The sequence below is a fragment of the Acinonyx jubatus genome, chromosome B2 (assembly GCF_027475565.1).
Source record: "Acinonyx jubatus isolate Ajub_Pintada_27869175 chromosome B2, VMU_Ajub_asm_v1.0, whole genome shotgun sequence".
In the NCBI taxonomy this organism is placed as follows: domain Eukaryota; kingdom Metazoa; phylum Chordata; class Mammalia; order Carnivora; family Felidae; genus Acinonyx; species Acinonyx jubatus.
The window spans coordinates 145618385-145645140 of record NC_069385.1 but is presented as its reverse complement, the minus strand read 5'-3'; the positions used below and the strand labels follow the sequence as shown (position 1 = coordinate 145645140).

General features: G+C 43.7%; 2 protein-coding genes across 3 annotated transcripts in view; one reads left to right on the top strand and one right to left on the bottom strand.

Annotated features, from left to right (window-relative positions):
* The window catches only part of SLC17A1 (solute carrier family 17 member 1), a 35051-nt gene extending 25428 nt beyond the window's left edge, over positions 1-9623 (top strand). For both annotated transcript variants that reach the window (XM_053223232.1, XM_053223231.1), the window contains exons 12-13: positions 8531-8685; positions 9320-9623. In XM_053223232.1, the coding sequence (XP_053079207.1) occupies positions 8531-8668 (138 nt within the window). In that variant the 3' untranslated portion in view covers positions 8669-8685; positions 9320-9623. The remainder of the gene's footprint in view (positions 1-8530; positions 8686-9319) is intronic.
* Positions 1-26756, bottom strand: part of LOC106989350 (histone H2B type 1-A) — a 340681-nt gene that overhangs the window by 250460 nt on the left and 63465 nt on the right. The window lies entirely within an intron of this gene.

Below are 26756 nucleotides of genomic sequence, written 5' to 3'. Positions count from 1 at the left end.
GACTGAGCCAGCCATGTGCCCAGGACCTCTGTGATTTTTAATAATGGGCGTGTGGCCTGATCAAAACAGGAATTTGGCTGGGTGAATGGTGATATAAGTAACAAGATACAGTTTTGCTAGAAAAGGAATTGAAAATCAGGAGCAAATTAGAATGAAACACCAGAAGAAACACTTCTAGAAAGGCTGACTTGTGTTTCTACAAGTGTTGTGGGCAGGGTTACCTGAAACCCTTCTTTTAAGAACACTAAAATGCCCTATCAAGCTTAAACAATCATTCTACGCGCCGAGCTGATCTTGAAAAAGACGCAAGAGAAAATTTCAGAGATCGAACACGAAGGAAGAGCTTGATCCCCGGGACATAAACGCCCGCTGAAGCCACGGGCCGCCCTGGGTGACCTTCCTCTTCAGCTGTGATGGACAAACCAGGAATAAGAGATAACATCCCCAAATCACTCAAAAAAAAAAAGTCGGGACAGACATGCCGGCATAAATCTGTAATCACAAAGGACTGCCCCTTCACACCGCCAGCCCCGTGAAGGTCATATACAAACTTGGTGTCTTTGGGGGAAAGCCCATGAGCTATGGTGTAGCAGGATCCAGGCAATTCCTCTACGTGGTCCTGATGACCCAGGCCAAGGAGAGGTGGTCTGTGTCTGCCATGGCCAGATTTCCCAAAGAGGGGAGCCCTCCACCATCATGCTCCACATACGTAAGGTATCGGGAAGGCAGGAGAAATCACTATACGCGTGGAAACTCCCGGATGAGAGAGGTGGCCTCCGTGGAAAGGCAGAGCTCCAGGAGCCCAGGCTGCCCCCTGCCCCCAGCACAGAGCCCACTTGGTCTGTTTTTGGGTTTACCTCGCTCAGACGTGCTGAGTGCACCTCCAAAAGCTTGTCAGGTGAGCTGACTTCTCCGCTGGTTTCCGAAGGCTCGGAGGAAACGTGGCTCCAGAGACAGCCAAAGCTGTCTCCGTCCAGTGGGGGAACTGCTCTGTCTCAGCCCCTGCTTCGGAGGGAAAGGAAAAACAGAATAAAGACCTTCTGAATACCTGAATCAATACACCAATTTTCACAAGGTTTGGGGGCCCAGATTCAAACTCGACTGGTTTCAAGTGCCGTAAGCCAAGAATTGAAATTTCGAGGAGGCCACAGATGCCTGGTAGAAACTAGTGAAATTTCTCCAGAGAAACTCACCCTAAATTCATACTCCAGGATTTTCTCGTGCAGGGAAGTTTAGGGAATGTGATTTCACAATCAACCAAGAGTCACCAAACACGTGAAGAAACAAGGGGTCATGTGAGAGAATAAAAAAAATTTGGAATATATCTTTAAAGGTATTTGAAATCTACGTATATATTTAAAAAGTGTTTTTAAACGTTTATTTTCGAAAGAGAGAGAGAAAGAGAGACAGAGCACGAGCAGGGGAGGGGCAGAGAGAGAGGCAGGCACAGAACCCGAAGCAGGCTCCAGGCTCCGAGCTGTCAGCACAGAGCCCGACTCGAGGCTCGAACTCACGAACCGCGAGATCATGACCTGAGCTGAAGTCGGACGCTTGACCCAGGCGCCCTCATGTATGTATTTAAAGAAAAAAAAGAGAGGATCGAAAATATAAATAAGAAGCATAGCATCCGACAAAGAACCAAATCTAACCTTTGGTAACCAAAAATATAAAAAATGAAACAAAAAATTTCGGATTAAATGCAGCTAACAAGAGAATTGGTGAGGCTTCTGATTCCAGTAATGAGAAAGTAATTTGGGCCAATTCTGTTAGTAAAGGCAACTTAAAAGGCCGGAAGCTCCATCGTGCCGTATCCTGTGGTAGCACGGCCATCCAACAGCCATCATAAATCCTTCCTTTCTGGAAGACAGATTGGGAGACAGACAGCAGCAGCTGGTTTACGGAGGTGAGGCAGGCATCCCGAGGGCTACCTCTCGCTGTGCACTTGAACGCCCTCTGATCGGGTCCTGAGGTGATCGAATGAGTGCTCGGCCTTGATTAATGTGTTCTGTGTGGGGTAAGGTGAGTCAATCAGATCTGTGGTGACCAGAAGGGCAGAGCGGGAGGTTAATTATTGCAGCCACAATAATTTTTCTGGTTCTCTTCTTGGCGTTTTCCCACTTCCGTGGAGTTAAACGTACTCATGCGAGTTATTTTGGCCAACGACATAGGAGATGAAGTTATACAGGTTAATTCCGAAGAGGAGCGTTAAGAATCAGGAGGCCATTCTCGTACTCTGACACAGCGACTGGTACAAATCACAACGGTGACCGCATCCCTACCGTCCAGGGTCTGGGAACGAGGGGACTGGAGTATAGCTCCCAGCCAACCTGCTGTGTACCCCGGTGTAACCAAAACTCCCACAAATCTCTGCCATTAAAAGGTACAGAGACATCTATGGTGAAAGATATCAATACATCACTTATCATAGTTGTTGCAGCAAGGAGGACAAATCTATATGAATATAAAAGACGTGAGGAACACAATTAACACACTTGGCCTAACTGATATATACAGAGTAATGCCCCACTCAACAACCACAGAATCCTCATTCCTTTCAAGGTGTCCCGGAACATTAACAAAATCTGACCACATACTGTGCCATTATGTAAATCCTAGCAATTGTAAACAGGGCTGTGATTACAAAAAATGTGTCCTCCAATCACAGTTCATTTATGACAGAAATGAAAGAGAAAAGACCCGTAGAAAAAGCCACGTATATTTCGAAAATAAGAAATGTCTTAGATCGTCAATTGCCTATATTGGCAAGCTCAGTGATTTGACTCGGTTCCTCCACTGAGAAAAGATGGTAAATCAGATTCCAGAGGACCAGTATTCTATAGAAAACCAAAGTGCGATAACACCCAAAATCAATACCGACAGGATTTCTAAGAAGATCACGTACGTTTATAAAACTGAACAACATGACAGTAAATAATTATTAGGTTTAAGAGAACACCAAAAAAAGAATCAAGTAATACTTGAACTCAATGATGGTGAAATTGGTACATTTGGAAGTATATGGGACATTAATTTACAACTTCACCTAATTTATAAAAGAAAACACCAGAAAAACAACCAAAAATAAATAAACTGAGCATTCGATTCCAGAACTTGGGGGGGGGGGGGGAGAAAAACAACAGAGCGAACCCGAAAGACAAGGACTAAATAAGGGGGCAAATAAGTAAATTCTACAGTTAATAAAACCATAGAGAAGATATATAAAACTTAAAATTGGTAACGTGAAAAGATTAATCAGATAAACTTTCTGGAGCAGGATACAAGAGACAAGATTCAAATAAAATGCCAAATGAGAAAAGGGAAATGTTTTCAGGGACAATGTAGATTAAGAATATTCAGAACAACCCCAGGCTGAAAAGTGGGGAAACCTGGATGAACAAAATCACTTCTAAAAATATATAATTTACCCAAATTGGCTCACGAAAGATAAAGACCACGGATGGACCAATCAAAATGGAAAACCTGAAGTAGCATTCAAACATCTTGAACCTGAACTCAGGCCGAGGTGGCTTACCAGCTGTGTGCTACCTAATATTGGATAGTTTATTCCCGTTCTCAACTACTGATACCGGAAATTAAGAAAAAGAATTCTGAAAGCACTTATAAGGCTTGTATAATTTTGATTCCAGAACCAGATGATAGCAACGGAAGAAATATTTAGGCCTATTTAACTCATGAACAGAGATGCAAAAGTCCTAAAGAAATTATTAGTCAACCAAAGCTAAGAGTATATTAAAAAACAATACCTCATGACCAAGTGGATTTTATTTCGGTAAAGCAAAGATAGTTTAATGTAAGTGTATTTACTGGTATAATTCGTCGCATTAGATCAACGTAGAAAAAAAACTTCTATGATTATCTCAATTGGCACATAAAATTCCAATAGCTACGTATGAGGTTTTTTTTTTTTTTTTTTTGCATCCGATTAGCAAAATAAGGAAAGAAAGGAACTTCTTTAATGTGGAAATTTTTTTCAACTTTTTTTTTTAATGTTTATTCATTTTTGAGAGACAGAGAGAGACAGAGCATGAGCAGGAAAGGGACAGAGAGAGAGGGAGACACAGAATCTGAAGCAGGCTTCAGGTTTTGAGCTGTCAGCACAGAGCCCGACATGGGGCTCGAACTCACAAACTGCGAGATCCTGACCTAAGCCAAAGTCAGACGCTCAACCGACTGAGCCACCCAGGCACCCCAATGTGGAAATTTTTTACGCCAAAATACTATAGATTATTTTTACCGGATGAAGAAATTTAAGATGCATTTCTGATGTGGATAGAGGTAGAGAGTATTACACGATGTGAAATCAGTCAAAGAAAGACAAATCCCATAAGACTTCATTCACATGTGGAATTTAAGAAATAAAACAAATGAGCAAAGGGGAAAAAAGAGAGGGAAAGAGGCAAACCAAGAAACAGATTCTTAACTATCGAGAACTCACGGATGGTCACGGGGTGGGGGTGACTTCTCACCAGGTAACGTATGGATGTGTTGAATCACTATATCGTACTCCTGAAAGGAATATAGCACTGTATGTTAACTGCTGGAATTTAAATAAAACCAAAAAAAAATTCCAAAAAAAAAATATAAAGCTAGATATTTCACTCCAAAAGAAAAGAAGAAGAACTTAAAGTGTTTCAAAGCAGGTGTTTGCATTTGGAAAAGGTGGTAAAAGCAATTATTTGCATTAGATGATGTTAAGTGACGATGTTTCGTCAGTAATGTAACCTCACAAAGCTTTGTATATGATGGCAGCTGACAGTTTATAAAAGAAACAATAAGGAAATTAAAAAGTTGAATAAAAAATAAGATGCATACTCCTGAAGGTGAGAAATGAGAAAAGGATGCTCATACCTACATTACTTATCAACTTTTTAACACTGGACTGGAATTTAGATCTAGACGCTGTTTTAAAAGGAAAGAAAAATACAGATGTAAGAATCAGAGAGAATAAAATAAGGCTTCAGAAAACCAACACGAGCAATAAAAAATAGAAAATGGAAGAAAGGAAGAATGGAGTTCAGTAAGTTTGCTCAAAACGAAATCAACATACTTAAATAGCAGCGTTTATAAATACCAGAAATGTTACCTAGTGGGCATTTTATATCTATATGGCATCATTCACACTACTAACAAAAGGAATTGTTTTGGAATTAGAATACACCCCAAAATATGCAAGACGGTAATGGAGAAATTTTTTTAGAATACTGACTTTATAAGGGCACCTAGGTGGCTCAATTGGTTAACTGTCCGACTTCAGCTCAGGTCATGATCTCACCGTTGTGGGTTCGAGCCCTGCATCAGGCTCCGTGCTGACAGCTCAGAGCCCGGAGTCTGCTTCGGATTCTGTGTCTCCCTCTCTCTCTCTGCCCCTCCCCCACTCATTTTCTCCCTCTCTCTCTTTCAAAAGGAAAGTAACATAAACATAATTTTTAAAAATACTGACTTTATAACATACTGTTAATAACACAACATGTATAGTTATAAGGAAAAACAAGACAGAGCTAGAGTATAAGAAAAAATAATCTGGGAGACACTGATGAGAAACTAAAGAGCTAATTTTTTTTCATGAATCAGTTTTTATTCAGAGGCTATAGGATTCTTCTCTGACTTTTTTTTTTTTTAATTTATTGTAATAAAAGACACATAAATTTGTCCTCTTAATTTTTAAGTGTACGTTACAGTATTAAGAGTATTGTTAACTATGTGTACATTGTCGTACAACAGATCTTTAGAACTTTGTTATCTTGCATGACTGAAACTTTTTCCTCACTGAACAACTCCCTGTTTCCCCTCCTCCTGGTCCTTCTGATTTTTTAAAATATAGGGATTAATATTACAATTTTTTTTTGGTATATGGGTAACCATTAAAAATAGGCAGAATGTGAAACTTTCAAACCAGGGTAGAGGAGAAACATGTGACGTGGAAAAAAAAAAAAGGCAAAACCCCCTCGATTTGAAAGAAGAAATGATATGTGTGTGTGGGGGGGTGAGTAAGAATATGGTTAATATATAGGAAAGATTTAAAACACAGAAATTGTAGCAATAAATGCAAATACACCAGTGGTCACAATAAATATAGACGCACTAACTTCTGTGGTTAAAGGACAAAGTTTTTAAGACTGGATTAAAAACTCAATCCATTCTTAGGCCATTTATATAGAAGATACCTGCCTAGAATAAAGAGATAGAAATATTGAAAGTTATGAGGACGGCATAAAAAAAGAATGAAGCAAACATTAACCAAAGAAAGATGGCGTTGCTATATTATCAGGAAAAAAGTTTTCTTTAGGCAATAATAGTGGAAACAATTGAGGGTCAGCCGCTTAGCTGTTTAGAGTGTGTATTTCTCTGGCAAAACTATCTTATTCAGCTATTTCTAAGCTACGTGACCCAGAAACATTTTCCCTCTAATTCTTGGTGTCTCCAGCTGTAAATGGCCAAAATGACATAGAAACGTCACGGGATTTATGGGTTTACTGAATCCAATCATGCATGCAAGTGTCAGACGCTCATATACTCAACCCATAACAGCTCTTAGTCTCATTACCCCCGCACCCTTTGAAATCACGAAAAACAAATGCGTGTTTGCTATCTTATCCTGCAGCGAAATGCTAGCAAACCCAGTTGCTCAAGAAAAGTTAAGTTACAGGTATATACAATGTAAATGCAGAAGGACAAAATAACATGATGTACAGAGAACAGAGTGTCCCCCTGGGGAGAAAGAATCAAAGTCAGTTCGCACATTGTGGAAAAATCTAAAGAGCAGTTTATCAACCCATACACAAAATACCTATGGGGGAAAAATGAAATTTGTGCAAAGTCCCCTATGAAGAAAACTGAACACCTAGAAGCAGTATCAGTGAAAATACACGAAGAAAGAGGCACAGTCAAGCTTCCATGCTGGACTTCCATTCCAAATCACAATGAATTGTATTAACTTCAAATCATTGCAAACTGTATTATTTGTCATTGAATTTCTGGGCAGGTCTCGCTCCTTTTCTTGACTTTGCCAATGACCTGCCAAGCGTGGCATGTTTAAATTAGAGAGATCAGTATAATTAAATATATTTAATGTCTAGTCTGGAAACATCTTGTTTTATTTCTCAAGGTCTACTCCTAAATTATATATATATATATTTTTTTTTTCTAAATTATATTTTAAATAAAACCAATGATGATTTGGTCAAGTTGCGAAAAAAATACATTCTGGATGATGAAGTTTCATTTCAAACCGAGGGCATGGACTTATTTAAAAAAAAAAAAAAAAACAAAAAACAGGGGCACCTGGGTGGCGCAGTCGGTTAAGCGTCCAACTTCAGCCAGGTCACGATCTCGCGGTCCGTGAGTTCGAGCCCCGCGTGGGGCTCTGGGCTGATGGCTCGGAGCCTGGATCCTGTTTCCGATTCTGTGTCTCCCTCTCTCTCTGCCCCTCCCCCGTTCATGCTCTGTCTCTCTCTGTCCCAAAAAAATAAATAAACGTTGAAAAAAAAAATTAAAAAAAAACAAAAAAAAACCAAATACATAGTGGCAAACCCCCTTGTAGAAAAATACAATTATACTCCGTTCTCACACCTGACCCCAGAATTTATTCTAGATGATGAAAGATATAAAGGAAGGAAAGAACAATAAAGATACTAATGTAAAATAGGACTTAGTAATTATATAAATTTCTGGTTGGACATCCTTGGAAAGCATGACACCAGACATTTAAACGCAATCACGATGCATTATACGTTCAACTACATAAAATTTAATTTTAAGCTGATACAAAAGTTAAAAGGCAAAATGGTAAAACAGATCTCAAACATAATTAAAATTCAATGCCATCTTTGAATATAGATGCAAAAATGAAATAAATTACCTGTGCATAGAGTCCACCAGCATATTAAAATATATGCCTATGACACCATGATTAAGTAAGCCATTTTCTATGAAAGTTAAAGTGGCTGAATATTACAAGATCTATTAGTGAAACTGATCGTATTAGAGGCTCAAAGAGAAAATGAGTTAGGAATAAGGAAAAGGTATTTGATAAATTTTGTTCAAAAGTACTCCAATTTATAGCAGCAAAAAGTGAAAAACCACTTAAATATAAGGAAATAAGGGATGTTTTACACATTTTATAAATCTAAACTCTGGATTACTAATAAGTCAGTAAAGGTCGAATATTTCTTGATATGCAAACGTTCATATTTCTTTTTTTTTTTAAACACGTTTATAATTCTAAATAAAAATATATGCATTCTTGGCTTGGGCACTATGTACATCATAATGCCATTTTGATATATGAAAAATTGTATGTACATAGGCACAAATCAAAAAAGGAGGAAGATAAATGGTAATTATCTTTGTAGAGTGAACTGACAAATTTTTTTTGCTCCTTATGAGTGTGTTTTTCCATGTCTGTAAAGTGATTTGTGCTAAACCTGTACTGATTTTAATATGATATTGGAAGTGTTAAAAAGCACCTCAAGCCCACTAATTTATAATTACTTTGCACTAAAATCCTCAGAATCCAGAATCTGGCTGGTTTAAAATCTTCTTCCTGACGGCAGGCGTTAATGTGACAAGCCTACTTTTCTGTCTCATATTTGGGAAGGCAGAAATTCAGGACTGGGATAAAGACAGACCAGAACAAACACGCCTCTGAAGGTAAGAAGTGATCGGCTTGAGTTCCGATTTTGAAAGTGGGGGTGCAGGAGAGGGCAGGGTTGAGGGTACCCCCTGAGCAGACTGTGGTGCGGGGTGGGGTACACGTTTGGGTTTGGGGGGAGGGGGCCATGTCCAGGTGGGGACAGCACGCAGCCCAGAAGAGGTGTCGCTCTGAGATTCTGGGGAACCAGTAGGGCTGGGACTGTCTAACCTTAAGGGTGAGGAAGAGAAGGGGAGGCTTCCAAGGGGGGGACTGGGCAGGGCCCTGGGTTGAGCAGGGAGCACAGCTGGAGAATGTGGTGTCACCCCGGGAGGGAAATGTTACCCAGAAGTCAAATTACATAAGGTCTGGAATTTACTAATGGGTTTGGCAAGAGGTACCTTAAAGGTGACCCTGACTAGAACGAACGATGGAGACTAAGGGCACATTCAAGTTCAAAAGAGAATCTGATACTGTGCCTTTCTTCTTTCAACTCTGTCAGAGGTAAATAAAGAGTAGACGTGTGTCTTTATAGAATTACTTCCCCTAATGCATAAATAAGAATTGGTATATGTAGGATATCTTTACTGAACAAACTCTAGTGAATAAAGGGATCTGTTTTTTTGTTTTGTTTTGTTTTGTTTTTGCCCCGACAGCGGTTAACATCACAGAGATATAGACACACCGTGTACATCCTGACCCAAGAACACACGTCACCAGGGTCTTGCTAAGAACATCAGCTGAGTACAGTCAAGCCTGTAGATAGCAGCTGCTGTTTTGCAAGAAAGACAGCGACTCGAGAGTGCAGAATGCGTGGATCAAAATCCTAAGGACATCGTCAGCAAATCTAAACTGTGGGAATTTTACAGTCAAAGGCCTTAATAGATTTTTTAACAGACAAATTACAAAGCAAAAGAAAAGGGACAGGAGGGGGAGCGTCTAGATCAAAAGTGACTTTAAAAGCATTACATTTTTAAAAACTGGCAACACTATCAGGGTGGAGGGTGGCCAACCCGTAAAGACACGCAGAGAAGACTTTGTTCTAAATGTCAGGATAGTTATTACTTTTAAGGGGAGGAAGATGTGATTAGGACAGACCACATGGAAAACTTATGAGGTTCTGGCAATATTCTTTTATGCCCACAGTGGTGATTAAAAGAGTGTTCACGGAATTACATGTTTGTTTCAGGCAGTTTTCTCTACCTGTGTTTTGGAAGGAAGGAAGGAAGGAAGGAAGGAAGGAAGGAAGGAAGGAAGGGAGGGAGGAAGGGGAGAGGGAGGGGGATGGAGGGAGAGAAGGGGGAGTGGGGGTGAGGAAGGAGGGAATGTGAGCGGAGGAAATGGAGACAGCAAGAACAAACAGCACTGTAAAAGGGAGCAGATAAATGACACAGTCCCTGTGGGGGAACGTGGATTGTTTGTCTGTCTTAGACTTAGGTGCAGTAGTAACACCTAAGCTGATAGCATTATTCAGTCATGTGGTTTCACCGTGGGAGAGAGGCGCACACGCAGAATGAAAGTATTTGAGTCATCCAGAGAGGATGAAACCCAAGCACACTGTAGGCGTGGGCCTTGGACGTAACCTAGAGTGAATCCGAAGTAGCCCCAGAGAAGGTGGGATTTATGAGCAGCCACATGGCGGGTCAGTACACGGGTTGGCATTTTGTCTGTGCAATAAGCAGTGAGGTTTTCACTTAAGAGGAAGGAGTTGAGAGCGAAATAAAGGAATCAACCCTGGGAAAGGGTGAAATTCACGTTATGTGTAAATGACATGATTGCTTACCTTGAAAATCAAAGTGGGTTGACTGGAAAGCTACAGAAACAGTAAACACACCTGGTAACTTTGCTGATCAATTAATACAGAAATAAATTTTTTCCCGTTAAGCGATAATAATAACTGGTTAGCGAATTTATTGAAAGAAATGGTCCAAATGATGGTTGGAGGGAAATTTGGTAGGTATCAATCAAAAATTCAATAGGGGCGCCTGGGTGGCTCAGTGGGTAAAGCATCCGACTTCACCTCCGGGTATGGTCTTGCGGTCTATGGGTTTGAGCTCCAGGTTGGGCTCAGTGCTGACAGCTCGGAGCCTGGAGCCTGCTTCGGATTCTGTGACTCCCTCCCTCTCTGCCCCTCCCCTGCTCATGCTCTGTCTCTCTCTCAAAAACAAACAAACATTAGAAAAAATTCAATTGACTCAGTATTGCCAGTAGTAAGAGTTCCCATAACGGTGCATCACAAAAATTCATCAAGATGCATTTATATGCAAGGTTGCTGATTAGAAATGGCAAAACTCTGGATCTGGAATTAAACATGTCTTTGTTAGTTAATTTTGTGTAAGTGAAGGAAACACAACCAGAAGCTAAAAACATGGGAGCTCATACAAATTATTTTAATAGAGAAACTACTGAGGTTGTCCTTATGAATAAGCACATAAGAAATCTGGGAAATACTCCATAGCAAAGGTTTATCCTCTATTTCCAAGATATGGAGCTGGGCATAGCTATGGCAGTAATCATATTCAGACCCAAAAATCTTATTTGTTTCTACATAGTTGACCTATTAAAATCTACAAGGTATATTGAAGTTTTCATTATCTCTTTTAATTTCCATTTATGTCCAAGCAGCTTAAAAAAATTTTTTTAATGTTTACTTATTTTGAGAGAGATAGAGAAAGGGACAGGAAGAGAGAGAGAGAGAGAGAGGATCCCAACCAGGCTCCGGGCTGTCAGTGCAGAGCCCAACACGGGGCTCGAACTCACAAATCCTCACAGCATGACCTGAGCTGAGGTCAAGAGTCAGACGCTTAACCGACTAAGCCACCCAGGCTCCCCTCCAAGCAGTTTTTATTGAACATCCTGATGTTATATTACAATATCAAAAAAGATTCGGTAAGTGTGTCCCCCCTGGAAAGGTTAACTTTGATTTTCTAAAATTGTCTAAAATTACTGCCCTCTCACATTTCTTGTGTGTGTGCTTGCTTCAGATTCTCTGGAATGCAGTGCCGTCGCCTTTGGTTTCTACCTTTCTGAGCCATTTCACTTAATCTGTGTTTCTTACAAATACTTTCCCCACGCTGAGCACTGTCTCCTTTGCAGGGGTGAGTTTAACCCAACAGCCTTTGTTATCATGACACATACACTTCATGTTTGTATTTTATACTGTATTTTATACTCTCCTAAAACCATGTCCCCCTTATCTCTGTCCTCCTCCTCCTCTTGCTTCCTTGCCCCCGCTAATAATTCCGAAGGTACAGGGAATATTTCAAATGCTGATTGTGCTTACACGCTCTGATTAAACCTTCTTGGAAAAGCTGTCCATTTTTCACTAGCAGGTAATACTCTCTTTTGCTGCCTTCTTTCCCCCTCCAAAACATCTCACCCCTTGGACTTTTCTAGTAACTTTTCTCCTGCCCGGACGGACGGCGCCTGCCTGAGGGTGTCACTCCCCAAACACAGCAGAGGTGGAACCCCTTGTTTACCTCGGCGGCCTCTGCAGCTTCCATTGGGCGGGTGCCGGAGGGCTGGGAGCTTTAAATCCACCTTGCAGACCCAAGGCCAGGTGACAGCCAGCGCGGGGACCCCAGCACCGGTGGCGGGGTCCCAGAAGCGTCCTCTTTGGCCCTGCTCTCAGTTTTGCGGCTCTGGGAGGAGGAAGCAAGGCTTCTTCAACACCCTGCATCCTCGGGGCACTGGGCCACGAGGCAGCGCTCAGCTGGTCTGCAGAATCCGCAGTATTTGCTCGGCTCAGTCACACTGACACATTGTTGCAAAGTTGGTCCCTGTCAATTTTCCATCTCGAGGGAAGCAGCTGGGGGAAAATGTCAGAGGGCAGTCACGATCACGCGTCTCCCCTCGGGCGCAGAGCCTTTGCGCACCAAGGGCCTGGCCCCCGGAATTGCAAGATCGCCTCTGGTTCCCCGGTGCACTTGCTCCGCCCACTTCCTGCTGCTGGAAGGATCCGGCAGCCCTGACCCGGAGGCTTTTTCCTCTCCTGCCCTTTCTGAGGAAGGAGCAGAGCCCAGGCGTCTGGCAGGGAGCTGTGAGTTGACTCCAATGTCACCTATTCTTTGGGTCCTCCTGGTCACTAATTTAGCAAACAGCCCTTGATGGTTCTGGCATGAGGTAGTTCCCTAGTTTTTTGTCTTTTTGTACGTTGGTTGTAGTTGCCTTTGTTTGAGGGTGAGGTGGGGCGGGAAATCAGTAAAGACCACACAGAACTGTATATAATGTCATCAGGACTGCCAGTGGTTTGTGCAACAATAGAAAACTTGGCTTAGAGGCTTTGTAAATTAGATGCCATAATTATGTGGTCCTAAAATCTGTAAACTTGTTGTATGTTCTGTTTTGTTGATATAAAGGGGTTTTATTGACCGGGTAGCTTTAGGTGAATGTGTTTGGGTGTGTAAAGACAAGTGGACCCGTATGGCCCTGCAGAATGAAGAATGTCAGAGTGAAGCCACATGGGTGACAGAAAAGGTTCCCCTAGCCGGTGCACCTGTGGGCGGGCACTGCCCCGGCCTGTCCCCCACTGACACTCTCACCAGGATACCAAGACTGACCATCAGCAGACTTCAATCTCCTGAGAGCTTTTTGTGTTAGTTTTAGTTTTTATTCATTTTTATTATTTTTTAATTTTAAGTCCAGTGCAGTTAACATACAGGTTATATTAGTTTCAGGAATGCAATACTGTGATTTGTCACGACTGTGCGTTAATCTGAGGTCCTTGCAGGCTTTACAAATGGGCTGCCTCAACCAGTTAGGGCAGTCTTTGACCTTGCCATCATTGAGCTCACACGGAGGGGAAAGGAGAGAAAGAGAGAAACCGACCGCATACAGCATAGACGTTTCCTTCCTAAAAGTTCATTGTTTCTTTATTGTCTTTACTTCATGTACAGATGTTTATCGCGCAGCTTAAGTCAGGATTCAGACTTGTTTTCCAAGTGATTGAGTTCTACCAACATTTTTTTTTTTGGAATACTTCACATTTGTTTCTTCTGATTTAAAATACCAACTTTTGGTAAAATAAACTTCGATATGTTTATATGTGTTTCTGGGCTTAATACATAGTTTAATATCTATTGTTACAAGGACCTGTTATTAATATAGTGGTTGGTCTAAATTTTTAATAGATGTAACTATCAGGCTGATCAAACAACTGTTATCATTTTTATTTTTGAGGATGATAATATGTAGCCTCGGCTGCTTTTGATTCCAGGAAAGTTTATAATCATTGGGCCATTTTAATAAAGACTTAACCGCAGTACTTAAGTTGCACCGAATTGCAATCTAATTGCATGAGATTGCACTAAATCTATTTGGGAGAAATTAAGATTGCTGTAATAGCATGACCTCCCTTAAGAGAACGTAGTAAGACCACCCCCCCCCCCCAATGCCAAAGGAAGGTTCACTTTTTCTTCAGCCCAGTGCTACAGTTTGCTTTACGTATTTCCTATGCATTTCTTATCAAATTTAACTTATATTTCCTGAATGGGATTTTTACTTCTTATATTTTCTTACAAGTTTGGGCTGGGATATAGGGAAGATATTGTTTGAATAGATTTATTTTTTTAAACTGAGAAACGTAACTGTGGCCGAGATACCTTGCTAGGATGGTTTGTAAGTTGATTCTCTGGTTTCTAGGTAGATAATCGTATCATTTGCAAATAATATTTTTCCTTCCTCCCTTTTGATATTTTATCTCTTTTTTCTCCCCTCGTTAGTATTCCATTATTCTTTATGACTTTAAATGCATAAACTTTAGTTTTACTCTAATAAGTTGTTTGCTTATTTTTATTTAACTATTAAAAATTTTTTAAATGTTTTATTTTATTTCTGTTAATTTTTGAGAGACAGAGAGAGAGTATGAGGAGGGGAGAGGCAGAGAGAGAGGGATACACAGAATCCGAAACAGTTTCCAGGCTCCGAGTTATTACAGAGCCTGACGCAGGGCTCGAGCCCACGATGTTGAGGTCGTGACCTGAGCTGAAGTCAGTCGCTTAACCGGCTGAGCCACCCAAAAGTGTCCCTATTTATTTCATTTAAAAAAACATTTTTTTTAATGTTATTTATTTTTGAGACAGAGAGAGACAGAGCGTGAGCAGGGGAGGGGCAGAGAGAGAGAGGGGGAGACACGGAATCCGAAGCAGGCTCCAGGCTCCGAGCTGTCAGCACAGAGCCCGACGTGGGGCTCGAACCCATGGAGTGACCTGAGCTGAAGTCGGACGCTCAACCGACTGAGCCACCCAGGCGCCACCCACCCCTCCCCACCCCCCGTGTCTTATTTAACTGGAAGAGCGTATCTCTTAGTTTCGTTTACTTGTTTGGTCCATCTCTTCACCCCCCTTCCCTCTGGCAACCATCCCGTTTGTCCTCTGTATCTGTGAACCTCCTTCTGTTTTGTTGGTTGTTTTGTGTTTTATTCGCAAATAAGTGCAACCATACGGTATTTGTCTTGCTCTGACTTATCCCATTTAGCGTCGGGCTCCATCCGTGTGGCTGCAAATGACAAGATTGCATTCTTTTTTTACAGCTGAGGAATATTCTGTTGGATAAATACGGTGCGTCTTCTTTATTCATTCATCTATCGACGGACATTTAGGTAGCTGCTGTACGTTGTTTATTGGAAATAATGCTGTGACGAACATAGGTGTGCATGTGTCCTTTTGAATTAGTGTCTTCATTTTCTTCAGATAAATACCTCGATGTGGAATTGCGGAATTCTGTGATAGTTCTATTTTTAATTTTTTGAGGGATCTCTGTACTAGTCTCCGTAGTGACTGCACCAATTTATATTCCCACGCACAGTGCATGAGAGGTTTTCTTTTTTTCCATCCACATTCTTGCCAGCGCTTGTTATTTCTTAGCTTTTTGATAAGAGCCATTCTGACAGGTGTGAGTGATATACCTCATTGCAGTTTTGACTTGCATTTCCCTGATGATAGTGATGATGAGCGTTTTTTCATGTCAGTTGGCGATCTGGATGTCTGCTTTGGAGAAATGTCTATTCAGGTCCTCTGCCTAGTTTAAAAAAAATTTTTTTTAATGTTTATTTTTGAGAGAGAGACAGAGTGTGAGCAGGGGCGGGGTGGGGGGGGGCACAGAGAGAGGAGACACAGAATCTGAAGCAGGCTCCAGGCTCTGAGCTGTCAGCACAGAGCCCGGTGCGGGGCTCGAACTCATGAACCTGTGAGATCATGACCTGAGTCGAAGTCGGCCGCTCCACTGACTTAGCCACCCAGGCACCCCACCCCCCCCGCCTATTTTTTAATTGGAATCGTTAGTTTTTTTAAAAAAAAAATGAATTGTAGGCATTCTTTATGTATTTTCAGTGTTAATTTCTCATCAGTACATCATTTATGAATATTTTCTATTCAGGAGGTTGCCTTTTCCAACAGAAGTTGGTGGTTTCCCTCACTGTGCAAAAGCTTTTTGGTTTGATGTCATCCCATTTGTTCATTTTTGCTTTTGTTTCCCTTGCCTCCGGAGACGTTGATTAAGAAGTTGCTGTGGCCAAGATCAAAGAGGTTTTTGCCTGCTTTCTCCTCAAGGATTTTGATGGCTTCCTGTCTTACATTGAGATCTTTCCTCCATTTTGAGTTTATTTTTGTGTCTGGTGTAAGAAAGTGGTCCAGGTTCATTTTTCTGCATGTCGCCGTCCAGTTTTCCCAGCACCACTTGATGAAGAGACTGTCTTTTTTTTTTTTTAATTTTTTTTTCAACATTTATTTATTTTTGGGACAGAGAGAGACAGAGCATGAACGGGGGAGGGACAGAGAGAGAGGGAGACACAGAATCGGAAACAGGCTCCAGGCTCTGAGCAATCAGCCCAGAGCCTGACGCGGGGCTCGAACTCACGGACCGCGAGATCGTGACCTGGCTGAAGTCGGACGCTTAACCTACTGCGCCACCCAGGCGCCCCTGAAGAGACTGTCTTTATTCCATTGGATATTCTTTCCTGCTTTGTCAAAGATGAGTTGGCCATACACTTTTGGGTCCATTTCTGGGTTCTCTATTCTGTACCATTGATCTGAGTGTCTATTCTTATGCCAGTACCATACTGTCTTGACGAGGACAGCTTTGTAGTATAGCTTGAAGTCTGGGATTGTGATGCCTCCTGCTTTGGTTTTCTTTTTCAAGATCGCTTTGGCTATTTGGGGTCTTTTCTGGTTCCATACAGATTTTAGGATTGTTTGTTCTAGCTCTGTGAAGAATGATGGTGCTACTTTGATAGGGATTGCGTTGAATATGTAGATTGCTTTGGGTAGTATCGACATTTTAACAGTATTTGTGCTTCCAATCCAGGAGCATGGAATCTTTTTCCATTTTTTTTTTGGTGTCTTCTTCCATTTCTTTCATAAGCTTTCTATAGTTTTCAGTGTATAGATTTTTCACCTCTTTGATTAGATTTATTCCTAGGTATTTTATGGTTTTTGGTGCAACTGTAAATGGGATCAATTCCTTGATTTCTCTTTCTGTGGCTTCATTGTTGGTGTATAGGAATGCAGCCGATTTCTGTGCATTGATTTTATATCCTGCAACCTTGCTGAATTCATGAATCAATTCTAGCAGTTTTTTGGTGGCATCTTTTGGGTTTTCCATATAGAGTATCATGTCATCTGTGAAGAGTGAAAGTTTGACCTCCTCATGGCCAATTTGGATGCCTTTTATTTCTTTATGTTGTCTGATTGCTGAGGCTAAGACTGCCAATACCATGTTGAATAACAGTGGCGAGAGTGGACATCCCTGTCTTGTTCCTGACCTTAGGGGGAAAGCTCTTCGTTTTCCCCGATTGAAGATGATACTAGCGTTGGGTTGTTCATGTGTGGCTTTTATGATCTCAAGGTATGATCCTTCTGTCCCTACTTTCTTGAGGGTTTTTATCAAGAAAGGATGTTGTATTTTGTCAAACGCTTTCTCTGCATCTATTGAGAGGATCATGTGGTTCTTGTCCTTTCTTTTATTGATGTGATGAATCACGTTAATTGTTTTCTGGATATTGAACCAGCCCTGCGTCCCAGGAATAAATCCCACTTGGTGGTGGTGAATAACTTTTTGAATGTATCATTGGATCCGGTTGGCTAATATCTTGTTGAGGATTTTTGCATCCGTGTTCATCAGGGAAATTGGTCTATAGTTCTCCTTTTTAGTGGGGTCTCTGGATTTGGAATCAGGGTAATACTGGCTTCGTAGAAAGAGTTTGGAAGTTTTCCTTCCATTTCTATTTTTTGGAACAGCTTTAAGAGAATAGGTGTTAACTCTTCCTTAAATGTTTGATAGAATTACCCTGGAAAGCCAGCTGGCTCTGGGCTCTTGTTTTTTGGGAGATTTTTTATTATTAATTCGATTTCTTTACTGGTTATGGGTCTGTTTAAATTTTCTATTTCTTCCTGTTTCAGTTTTGGTAGTGTATATGTTGCTAGGAATTTGTCCATTTCTTCCAGATTTCGCATTTTATTGGCATATAATTGCTCATAATATTCTCTTATTAGTGTTTGTATTTCTGCTGTGTTGGTTGTGATCTCTCCTCTTTCATTCTTGATTTTAATTATTTGGGTCCTTTCCTTTTTCTTTTTGATCAAACTGGCTAATGGTTTATCAATTTTGTTAATTCTCTCAAAGAACCAGCTTCTGGTTTCATTGATTTGTTCTACTGTTTTTTGTTGTTGTTGTTGTTTTTAGATAGCATTAATTTCTGCTCTCATCTTTATTGTTTCCAGTCTTCTGCTGGTTTTGGATTTTATTTGCTGTTCTTTTTCCAGCTCTTTAGGCGTAAGGTTAGGTTGGGTATCTGAGATCTTTCTTTCTTCTTTAGGAAGGCCTGGATTGCTATATACTTTCCTCTTATGACCACCTTGCTGCATCCCGGAGGTTTGGGGTTGTGGTGTTATCATTTTCATAGGCTTCCATATACTTTTTAATTTCCTCTTTAACTTCTTCATTGGCCCATTCATTCTTTAGTAGGATGTTCTTTAGTCACCAAGTATTTGTTACCTTTCGAAATTTTTTCTTGTGGTTGATTTTGAGTTTCATAGCATTGTGGTCTGAAAATATGCACGGTATGATCTCAATCTTTTTGTACTTGCTGAGGGCTGATTTGTGTCCCAGTATATGATCTATTCTGGAGAATGTTCCATGTGCCCTGGAGAAGAACGTATATTCTGCTGCTTTGGGGTGAAATGTTCTGAATATATCTGTTAAGTCCGTCCGGTCCAGTGTGTCATTCAAAGCCATTGTTTCCTATTGATTTTTGATTAGATGATCGGTCTGTTGCTGTGAGTGGGGTGTTGAAGTCTCCTACTATTATGATATTACTATTGATGAGTTTCTTTATGTTTGTGATTAATTGATTTATATATTTGGGTGCCGCCACATTTGGCAAATAAATGTTTACAATTGTTAGGCCTTCTTGGTCTGTAGACCCCTTGATTATGATATAATGCCCTTCTGCGTCCCTTGATACAATCTTTATTTTAAAGTCTAGCTTGTCTGATACAAGTATGGCTACTCTGACTTGCTTTTGTTGACCATTAGCATGATAGGTGGTTCTCCATCCCCTTATTTTCAATCTGAAGGTGTCTTTAGGTCTAAATGGGTCTCTTGTAAACAGCATATAGATGGAACTTGTTTTCTTATCCATTCTGTTACCCTATGTCTTTTGATTGGAGCATTGAGTCCATTGACGTTTAGAATGAGTACTGAAAGATACGAATCTATTGCCATTATGATGCTTGTAGAGTTGGAGTTTCTGGTGGTGCTCTCTGGTCCTTGGTAATCTTTTGTTGCTTTTGGTGGGTGGGTGTGTGTGTGTGTGTGTGTGTGTGTGTGTGTGTGTGTCTGTGAATATATATATGTATTATATATATAATATGTATATACATATATGTATATACATACATATATACACACACACATATATATATATTTTTTCATCATTTCTCCCCTCAGAAAGTCCCCCTTAAAAATCTTGCTGGGCTGGTTAAGTGGCCACAAACTCCTTTAATTTTTGTTTGTCTGGGAAACTTTTTCTCTCTCCTTCTCTTTTGAATGACAGCCTTGCTGGCTAAAGAATTCTTGGCTGCATATTTTTCTGATTCAGCACACTGAATATATCCCACCACTTCTTTCCGGCCTGCCAAGTTTCTGTGGATAGGTCTGTTGCAAACCTGATCTGTCTTCCCTTGTAGGTTAGGGACTTTTTTTCCCTTGCTGCTTTCATGATTCTCTCCTTGCCTGAGTATTTTGTGAATTTGACTATGATATGCCTTGTTGATGGTCGGTTTTTGTTGACTCTAATGGGGGTCCTCTGTGCGTCCTGGATTTTGATGTCTGTGTCTTTCCCCACGTTAGGAAAGTTTTCCACTATGATTTGCTCACATAATCCTTCTATTTCTATTTCTCTCTCTTCCTCTTCTGGGACCCCTGTGATGCTGATGTTGTTCCTTTTTAATGAGCCACTGATTTCTCTAATTCTTAAATCGTGCTCTTTTGCCCTAATCTCCCTCTTTTTTTCTGCTTCATTATTCTCTAGAAGTTTGTCCTCTATATCGCTGATTCTCTGTCCTGCCTTGTCTGTCCTTGCCTCCGCTGCATCCATCTGTGACCACAGCTCAGTTATAGCATTTTTGATTTCATCCTGACTAGCTTTGACGTCTTTTATCTCCACAGAAAGGGATTCTAATCTATTTTTGACTCCAGCTAGTATTCTTATTATAGTGATTCTAAATTCTGGTTCAGACATCTTGCTTTTATCTGTATTGGTTAAGTCCCTGGCTGTCGTTTCTTCCTGCTCTTTCTTTTGGGGTGAATTCCTTTGTTTTGTCATTTTGAAGGGGAGAAAAGGAATTCATGAGGTAGAAAAAATTAAAATTAAAAAAATTAAAATTAAAAAATATTCAAATAAAAAATTAAACACACACACACACACACACACACACACAGTCTAATAAATGATGCTAGATCCTAGGTGTGTTTTGGTCTGGGTATTGAAAGTGGCTTGTTAGATGAGAGAAAAAAGGGGGAAAAAAAGAAAGAAAGAATGAAAGAAAGAAAGAAAGAAAATTGAATAGATGGATCAGCTAACAGACTGAAATACGACTGAAATTACTTTGTTTTTCTCTAAAAGTCAAACCATGAGGTGCTTTATAGTCCATAAACTAAGTAGGCGGTGAGACTTGTGGTCTTGAAGAGCGAGGTTGGCCCAGTTGGGCGGGGCTCAGTGTAATGGCTCCACTCTCCACTAGATGGCGCTCCTAGCCTACTAGGGTGGAGTGTTGTCTGCTCATAGGTGTGGATGCGCATGCGCGGGAGCGGTCAAAATGGCGCCGCCCAGCCACCTAGTCTGTTCTCCCGGATCAGCAATCGCGCACCCGTCCTCTGTCCTCAGCTCTCGTCCACTCCCTGCTTTTTCACTCTCCGTGACCAGGCCCCGGGCAGCACCTCTCTCCCGAGTTTTGCCTCAGATGTGGCTGTTTTTCCCGGCCCCTTACTTCCGAAGGACTGCGGCTTTGACCCGCTCCACCCCTCTGCGGGAGGGTCTCACCGAGCAATGGCCGAATGAGCAGTGGTCCAATGTTGGCTGCACCCAGGAATGCCCACTGGAGCCTGCTGTTGCCGGTGACCCGAGACTGCGGCCAGGTGCCAGCCCATCCCAGAAAAAGTCCGCAAGATAGCGTAGCATCAGCGTTTCAGGGATTATGGAAAACCACAACACACATCTGGCACCAGGCTTCACCCTCAACGACCTTGCCCCAGCACCAGCGAATGTGGCCGCCTTCCAGGTCTGCTGGGACCAGGTGGCTTCAACAGTCTCTACCAAATGTCCTTCCAGCAGTGGAACCACTTTTCCCCACGTGGCCCGAGAACCTCACAGACCCCACTCTGTTCCTGGGGAACAGAGCCCTTCCCACCGGAGCACTGCCAGGTATTGAGCTGCAGAGTTGCAGCCTTCATACTCCCCTTGTTTACACTCTTAATGGAATTTAAACCCTCTCCTTTCTCCCTTTTCAGTGTAGTCCCTGCGGCCGTTTCCAATTTTCCACTTCTCTCTGGCTGCTTTTGGGGAGGGGTGCTTTTCCCGTATTCTACCCCCCCCCCCCCCGTCTCTGTCCTCTCTCTGCATGCAAAAGCGGCTCCCTGCCCTCCGTGGCTTCTCTCCCCCCAAGTTCACCTCTCCGCACCATGTACCTGCTGAGTTCTGTGGTTCAGGTTGTACAGATTGTTGTGTTAATCCTCAGATCGGTTTTCTAGGTGTGCAGGATGGTTTAGTGTTGGTCTGGCTGTATTTCATGGACGCGAGACACACAAAAAACTTCCGTGCTGTTCTGCCATCTTGGCGCCTCCCCACACGACTGGGTTTTAATCACACCCTGAACGACCTCTGTGAGGTCCTCTTACTTCTTCACTTTGGAATTTTACATCTGTTACACATTGCCGCCTACCCCAGTCTTTGATGTGACGTCGCACACTCTGTTACAGAGTTAGTTACCATAAATTGGGCCAAATATAGATCCCAGAAAAGAGAACTAAGGGATACCCTTCTTCCTTCCAATGGACTGTGTTTACTGAAAGCAGTGACATTTTGGTGAGAGATGTCATATTCGCTCTCAGCCTCCGGTGAAACACCTGTCCTCGCCTGGCATTTCCCCTCACTTGGATAAAATGCGGACGGGGCGGGGTGGGTGGGGGGGCGCCTGGGTTAGAGGCGTGTTTATACACAGCTCACATGTAGAAACACACCTGGGGGCCTATGACCAGGCATTAGTCAGTGGCATTAGCTGTTTTACCGAGAAGCCCAGAAAATGTCCCTGCGTGTGGATGACACGTGGTGCCTCCCCTGTTGTTCCCCCAGGTGGGTCCCTTAGCGGGTACCCCACTTTAGCACCTCGGCCACTTGTCCTTTCTGGCTTTTGTAACCAGGTAAAGCAGGCTTTCCGTCCAGCATACCAGGCAGCACTCGGCCAGTTGGCCCAGGAAACGGCAGTTCGTTCTTCGAAAGGACCAGGGATGCTTCTGAGCAGGACCAGAGAACGCACATCTCAGAGCGAAGTCTTTCTCTTCATTTTCTTAGTAACAGAGGAGTTACAAAAAAGCGGGAATTCGTTCCAGTACAAAAAGTGTGCCTTGTGATTGCTGTAGATAAAATGTACTTTTATTAGGGAAGGCAGCAGTCTGACCGCTGGGGCTCCAACCCCCGAGCTGACCAGTGTTTCAGGATTCAGCACCCACGTTGAGCAAAAAGGATGGACGGCTTCATACTATGTGCCTGGCCCTTATGCCGTGTCACAGTCGTTCACCACACCGTCCTGTTTCTTTTTACATCGGGAGGAGAGATGTGTATTGGATGCCCAGGATAACCTGTCACTGGGACAAGGAAGACAGCTTGAGAGAAATGTACTCAGTCAGTTGAGCGTCCAACTTCAGCTCAGGTCATGATCTCACCGTTATTGAGTTCGAGCCCCGTGTCGGGCTCTGTGCTGACAGCTCGGAGCCTGGGGCCTGCTTCGGATTCTGTGTCTCCCTCTCTCTCTGCCCCTCCCCTACTCATGCTCTGTCTCTGTTTCAAAAATAAGTAAAGACCTTAATGTGTACACACACACACACACACACACACACACACACACACACTCAGCCAGACTATACCTTTGAACTGTGTTAAAGCCTTCTTCTATCCTCTGGGTTCAGGGACTCAACAGTGACGTTTATGTGCACTCTTTTCTTTCTCTACAAGACTTAGTGTCCAATAGAGCGCTGGCAGGGCCTGGGACTGATGTCTTCATTCAAGGGAAGAGGGACCAGCACAGGAGCTGGGTCTGAGGGGCGGTCCCCGGCCCAGGAAGAAGATGGCCGTGCCTTCCTGGGGGGCCGGGCCCACCCACAGCCCGTGTGCATCTCTTTTGCACCATATAGTTCTGGTTCCACGTGTCGGGCCTGCATTTTCAACGCGGGTTTGTTTGTCTTCCCCTGTGCACCAGTTGCTTTGTGAACGACTGTCAAGCAAGCCAATAAGCAAGTGCGAGAAAATACATTTTACTCCAAGATTTGGTGAAAGGACTCTTCTAGAATTTTCAGCTTTCACTCCCGTGTGTTGTAGATGTGTGGGTTAGCGGAAAATGTGAGAAGGTTTCTGTACTTTATGGAAGCCTGTTTGGGGGGAAATTGCACTTACTCATCAGGCCCAGGGAGAAATCAAACTTCTTTTCAGGAACAACTCAAAGTGACAGATGAGGAGAAACCAGAAGAGGCCACGGAGGGAAAGGGGAGGAGTACGTATCAATGGGGTGGATCGGAAACCGATAAGAGACTCTGCTGTGGTGGGCACACGCCGTGATCCCTGCTGCTGAGAGCCTGGGACTGGCTTTCAATTGCTGGAGTTGCTGAGTGCAGACACCCGGTCCCCCCCAACTCAACACCAGATGGGATGAGGAAAGGAATTCGTAGGCTTAGATAATTCTATGTTCTGGAAAACAAAGGAAATTAAAGAAAAATTGGGTCCTTTACCCTGTCAGTCATTTCTTGGCTAACTGGTCTCCCGCACCCCCACGGGCCATTCCTTCCGTTCATGGAGTCATGCGGGGATTGAACACACACTCGCGCACACACGCTCATTGTCAGTGTGTACGAGACACTGCGCCTGTGTTAAGGATATTATAAAATAATGTATGTCATGGTCTGCAGTCAGGGGGACCGGGGGGGACTGTCCTAAAGGAAGGGGGCGGTGGGGGAGGAGCTCCGAGGTGCCCCAAGGGAGGCGGCCACCCACAGGGCGTCTTGGTGTCTCACAGGTCGCTTCCCCCTTTCTCAAAGAGCACTGCCGACCTTTCACTTACCCACGTGCTGGAAGATGAGAGAAGCCAGGTACCCCGACGACAGCCCTCTGGAGTCCTGCTAGCGGGCAGGGCACGGTCTTGGGCCATCTGGCGAAAGGGCAGGAGCCACCCTCATGCATCGCTCATCATCCACCCAGCTGGGCTTCCGGCCCCAGTGCTCCTCCCTTCCCCCAGCCTTTCCAGAAACCTGCCATTCACATGTGCTTTAGCAGAACCCATTTTTTTCTTTCAGCTACATTCTGCCCCCAGGTTCTAAACGTACCTGCTGTAAGCTCCTTTCTTTCTTTCTTTTTCTTTTTTTTAAAGTTCATGTATTTATCTTGACAGAGATAGTGTAACAGAGAGAGGGGGAGAGAGAATCCCAACCAGGCTCCATGCTGTCAGCACAGAGCCGGATGCGGGGCTCCATCCCATGAACTTTGAGATCATGACCTGAGCCGAAATCAAGAGTCAGATGCTCAACCGACTGAGCCCCCCGGGTGCCCCTGTAAGCTCCTTTCTCCATCCCGTTTCCTCCTGCTCCTGCCCCCTCGCCTCTCCCCTCCCCTCCACTGCCAGACCTATCAGCACCGGACTGCCTGACCCCCTCTTCCCACTGTCTGACCCCCTAACCTGCCCGTCCCACTGCCTGACCCCCTAACCTACCCGTCCCCGCAGATGCCATGGGCGACTGCACTCTTTTCTGGAGCACAGGCTCTTGTCTTCCCTCTCTTAGCACCCTAGTCTCTTGGTTCTCCTCTCATTCTAGGCGTTTCTTTTTTTCCCCTTTTCTTAAAAAGACGAATTATCCCCCAGGCAGGCCATTCAGTGTTGGAGTTCTTTGAGGCTCCTTCTCAGGCTTTCCCTCCCTTGTGCCATCCTGTCCCCCAGGGCCCCCTCAGCCATGCTAAGCATTTCAAGCACCGCCTACATCAAGATGTTTGCTGTATTTCTGCCTGAAGCCAAGATCTCCTGCGTGAAGCCCAGACCTTCCTTCTTGTCATCCTCACTTGGGAATGAACTCTGTCTGTCTCAGAGGCATCTCCCTCCATCGGGTAGCAAACCAAGACCTCAGAGTCACCCCAGACACCTTCTGCTCCTGTTTAGTTCCCGAGTCTTGTCAGGCGTATCTCCTGTGGCAAACAGTCTGCTTACCCCGCACCACGTGAGCTCCCACCTCCGGGGCCCAGCGCTTGCCCCTGGATTACACCGCGAACGCCTACTTCCGCCCGGTCCCTTGCGCGAAAACCTCGGAACCCTCCGACCCTGACTACAGCCCTTCGCCTGACACCCCTCCTGTTGATTTCCGGATAAAAGACCAACGCGCTTCCCGGCCGCACGGTGTGTTCTCGCTCTACCCACCTCTCCAGCCTCTTCACAAACCACACGTCGCCCGTTCCCTGTACTCTGGATACTGGATTGCTCCCTCCTGCCACCAAACCTTTGCTGGTGCTGTGCCCTCTTCGTCGAGGGCCCTCCCCATCCACCTCCTGTATCTGTTCGCTGTTGTCCTTTGAGCCCCAGCTCAGCTGAAACTGTGCGGCCGGGGGCCCTCCGTCACCCTCAGACCCACACGTGTGCTCTGATCACCCGTGTTTGCGGCCGATGTAGCCCTGGTTATTCTGTTTTCCACAGGCATTGTGCCATCCACTCTCTTGAGACACTGTCCTCCCCAAGGCTAGCTCTGACTTTGGTCTCGGCCATGCCCCCATGTTGTGCCTTCACTAATATTCATTTGGTGCTTAATGCTTTGGCTCTTGTTGATGATCCCCCATCTGGGGGATTAATGAAAGCGGGCACACCGCACACACTCCCCGGATGTTTGGAATGGGGTCAAGCCGGCGTAGGGCTTAAACACAGGTTTTTGGAAGAAGCGTTAAGGTAGTGACATGATTCCTGACGGAGGCTTGCTGAAGGCTGGTAGGGTTGCGGCAGTCAGGGGAGCCGAGGGAGGGCACCCGAGATGGGTGTGGTGGCACGAACACGTGTTTGAGGGCACAGGAAGGAAACCAGGCAATGCCTGTTCACTCAGATGTAAGGGATCTACCTGGATCCACAAACCAGATGTGGGGCAGAGGTCCAGATGGCCGGAAAGGAGGTAGCTGCTGGACGCGGAGTCTGGGGGAAGCCCGAGACTATACGCATCCCGGAAACGGCTCTGGTTCCAACGCCAGCGTCCGTAGGAAGCAAGTCATGGGGAGCGGTTGAAGTCTCCCCACTGCTGTTCGTCGCAGGCGTGTGCATTTCTCCGGTCACAGCACATTCGGCCTTCATCGTCCTCTCGGTATTTTTCACCGGGGCGT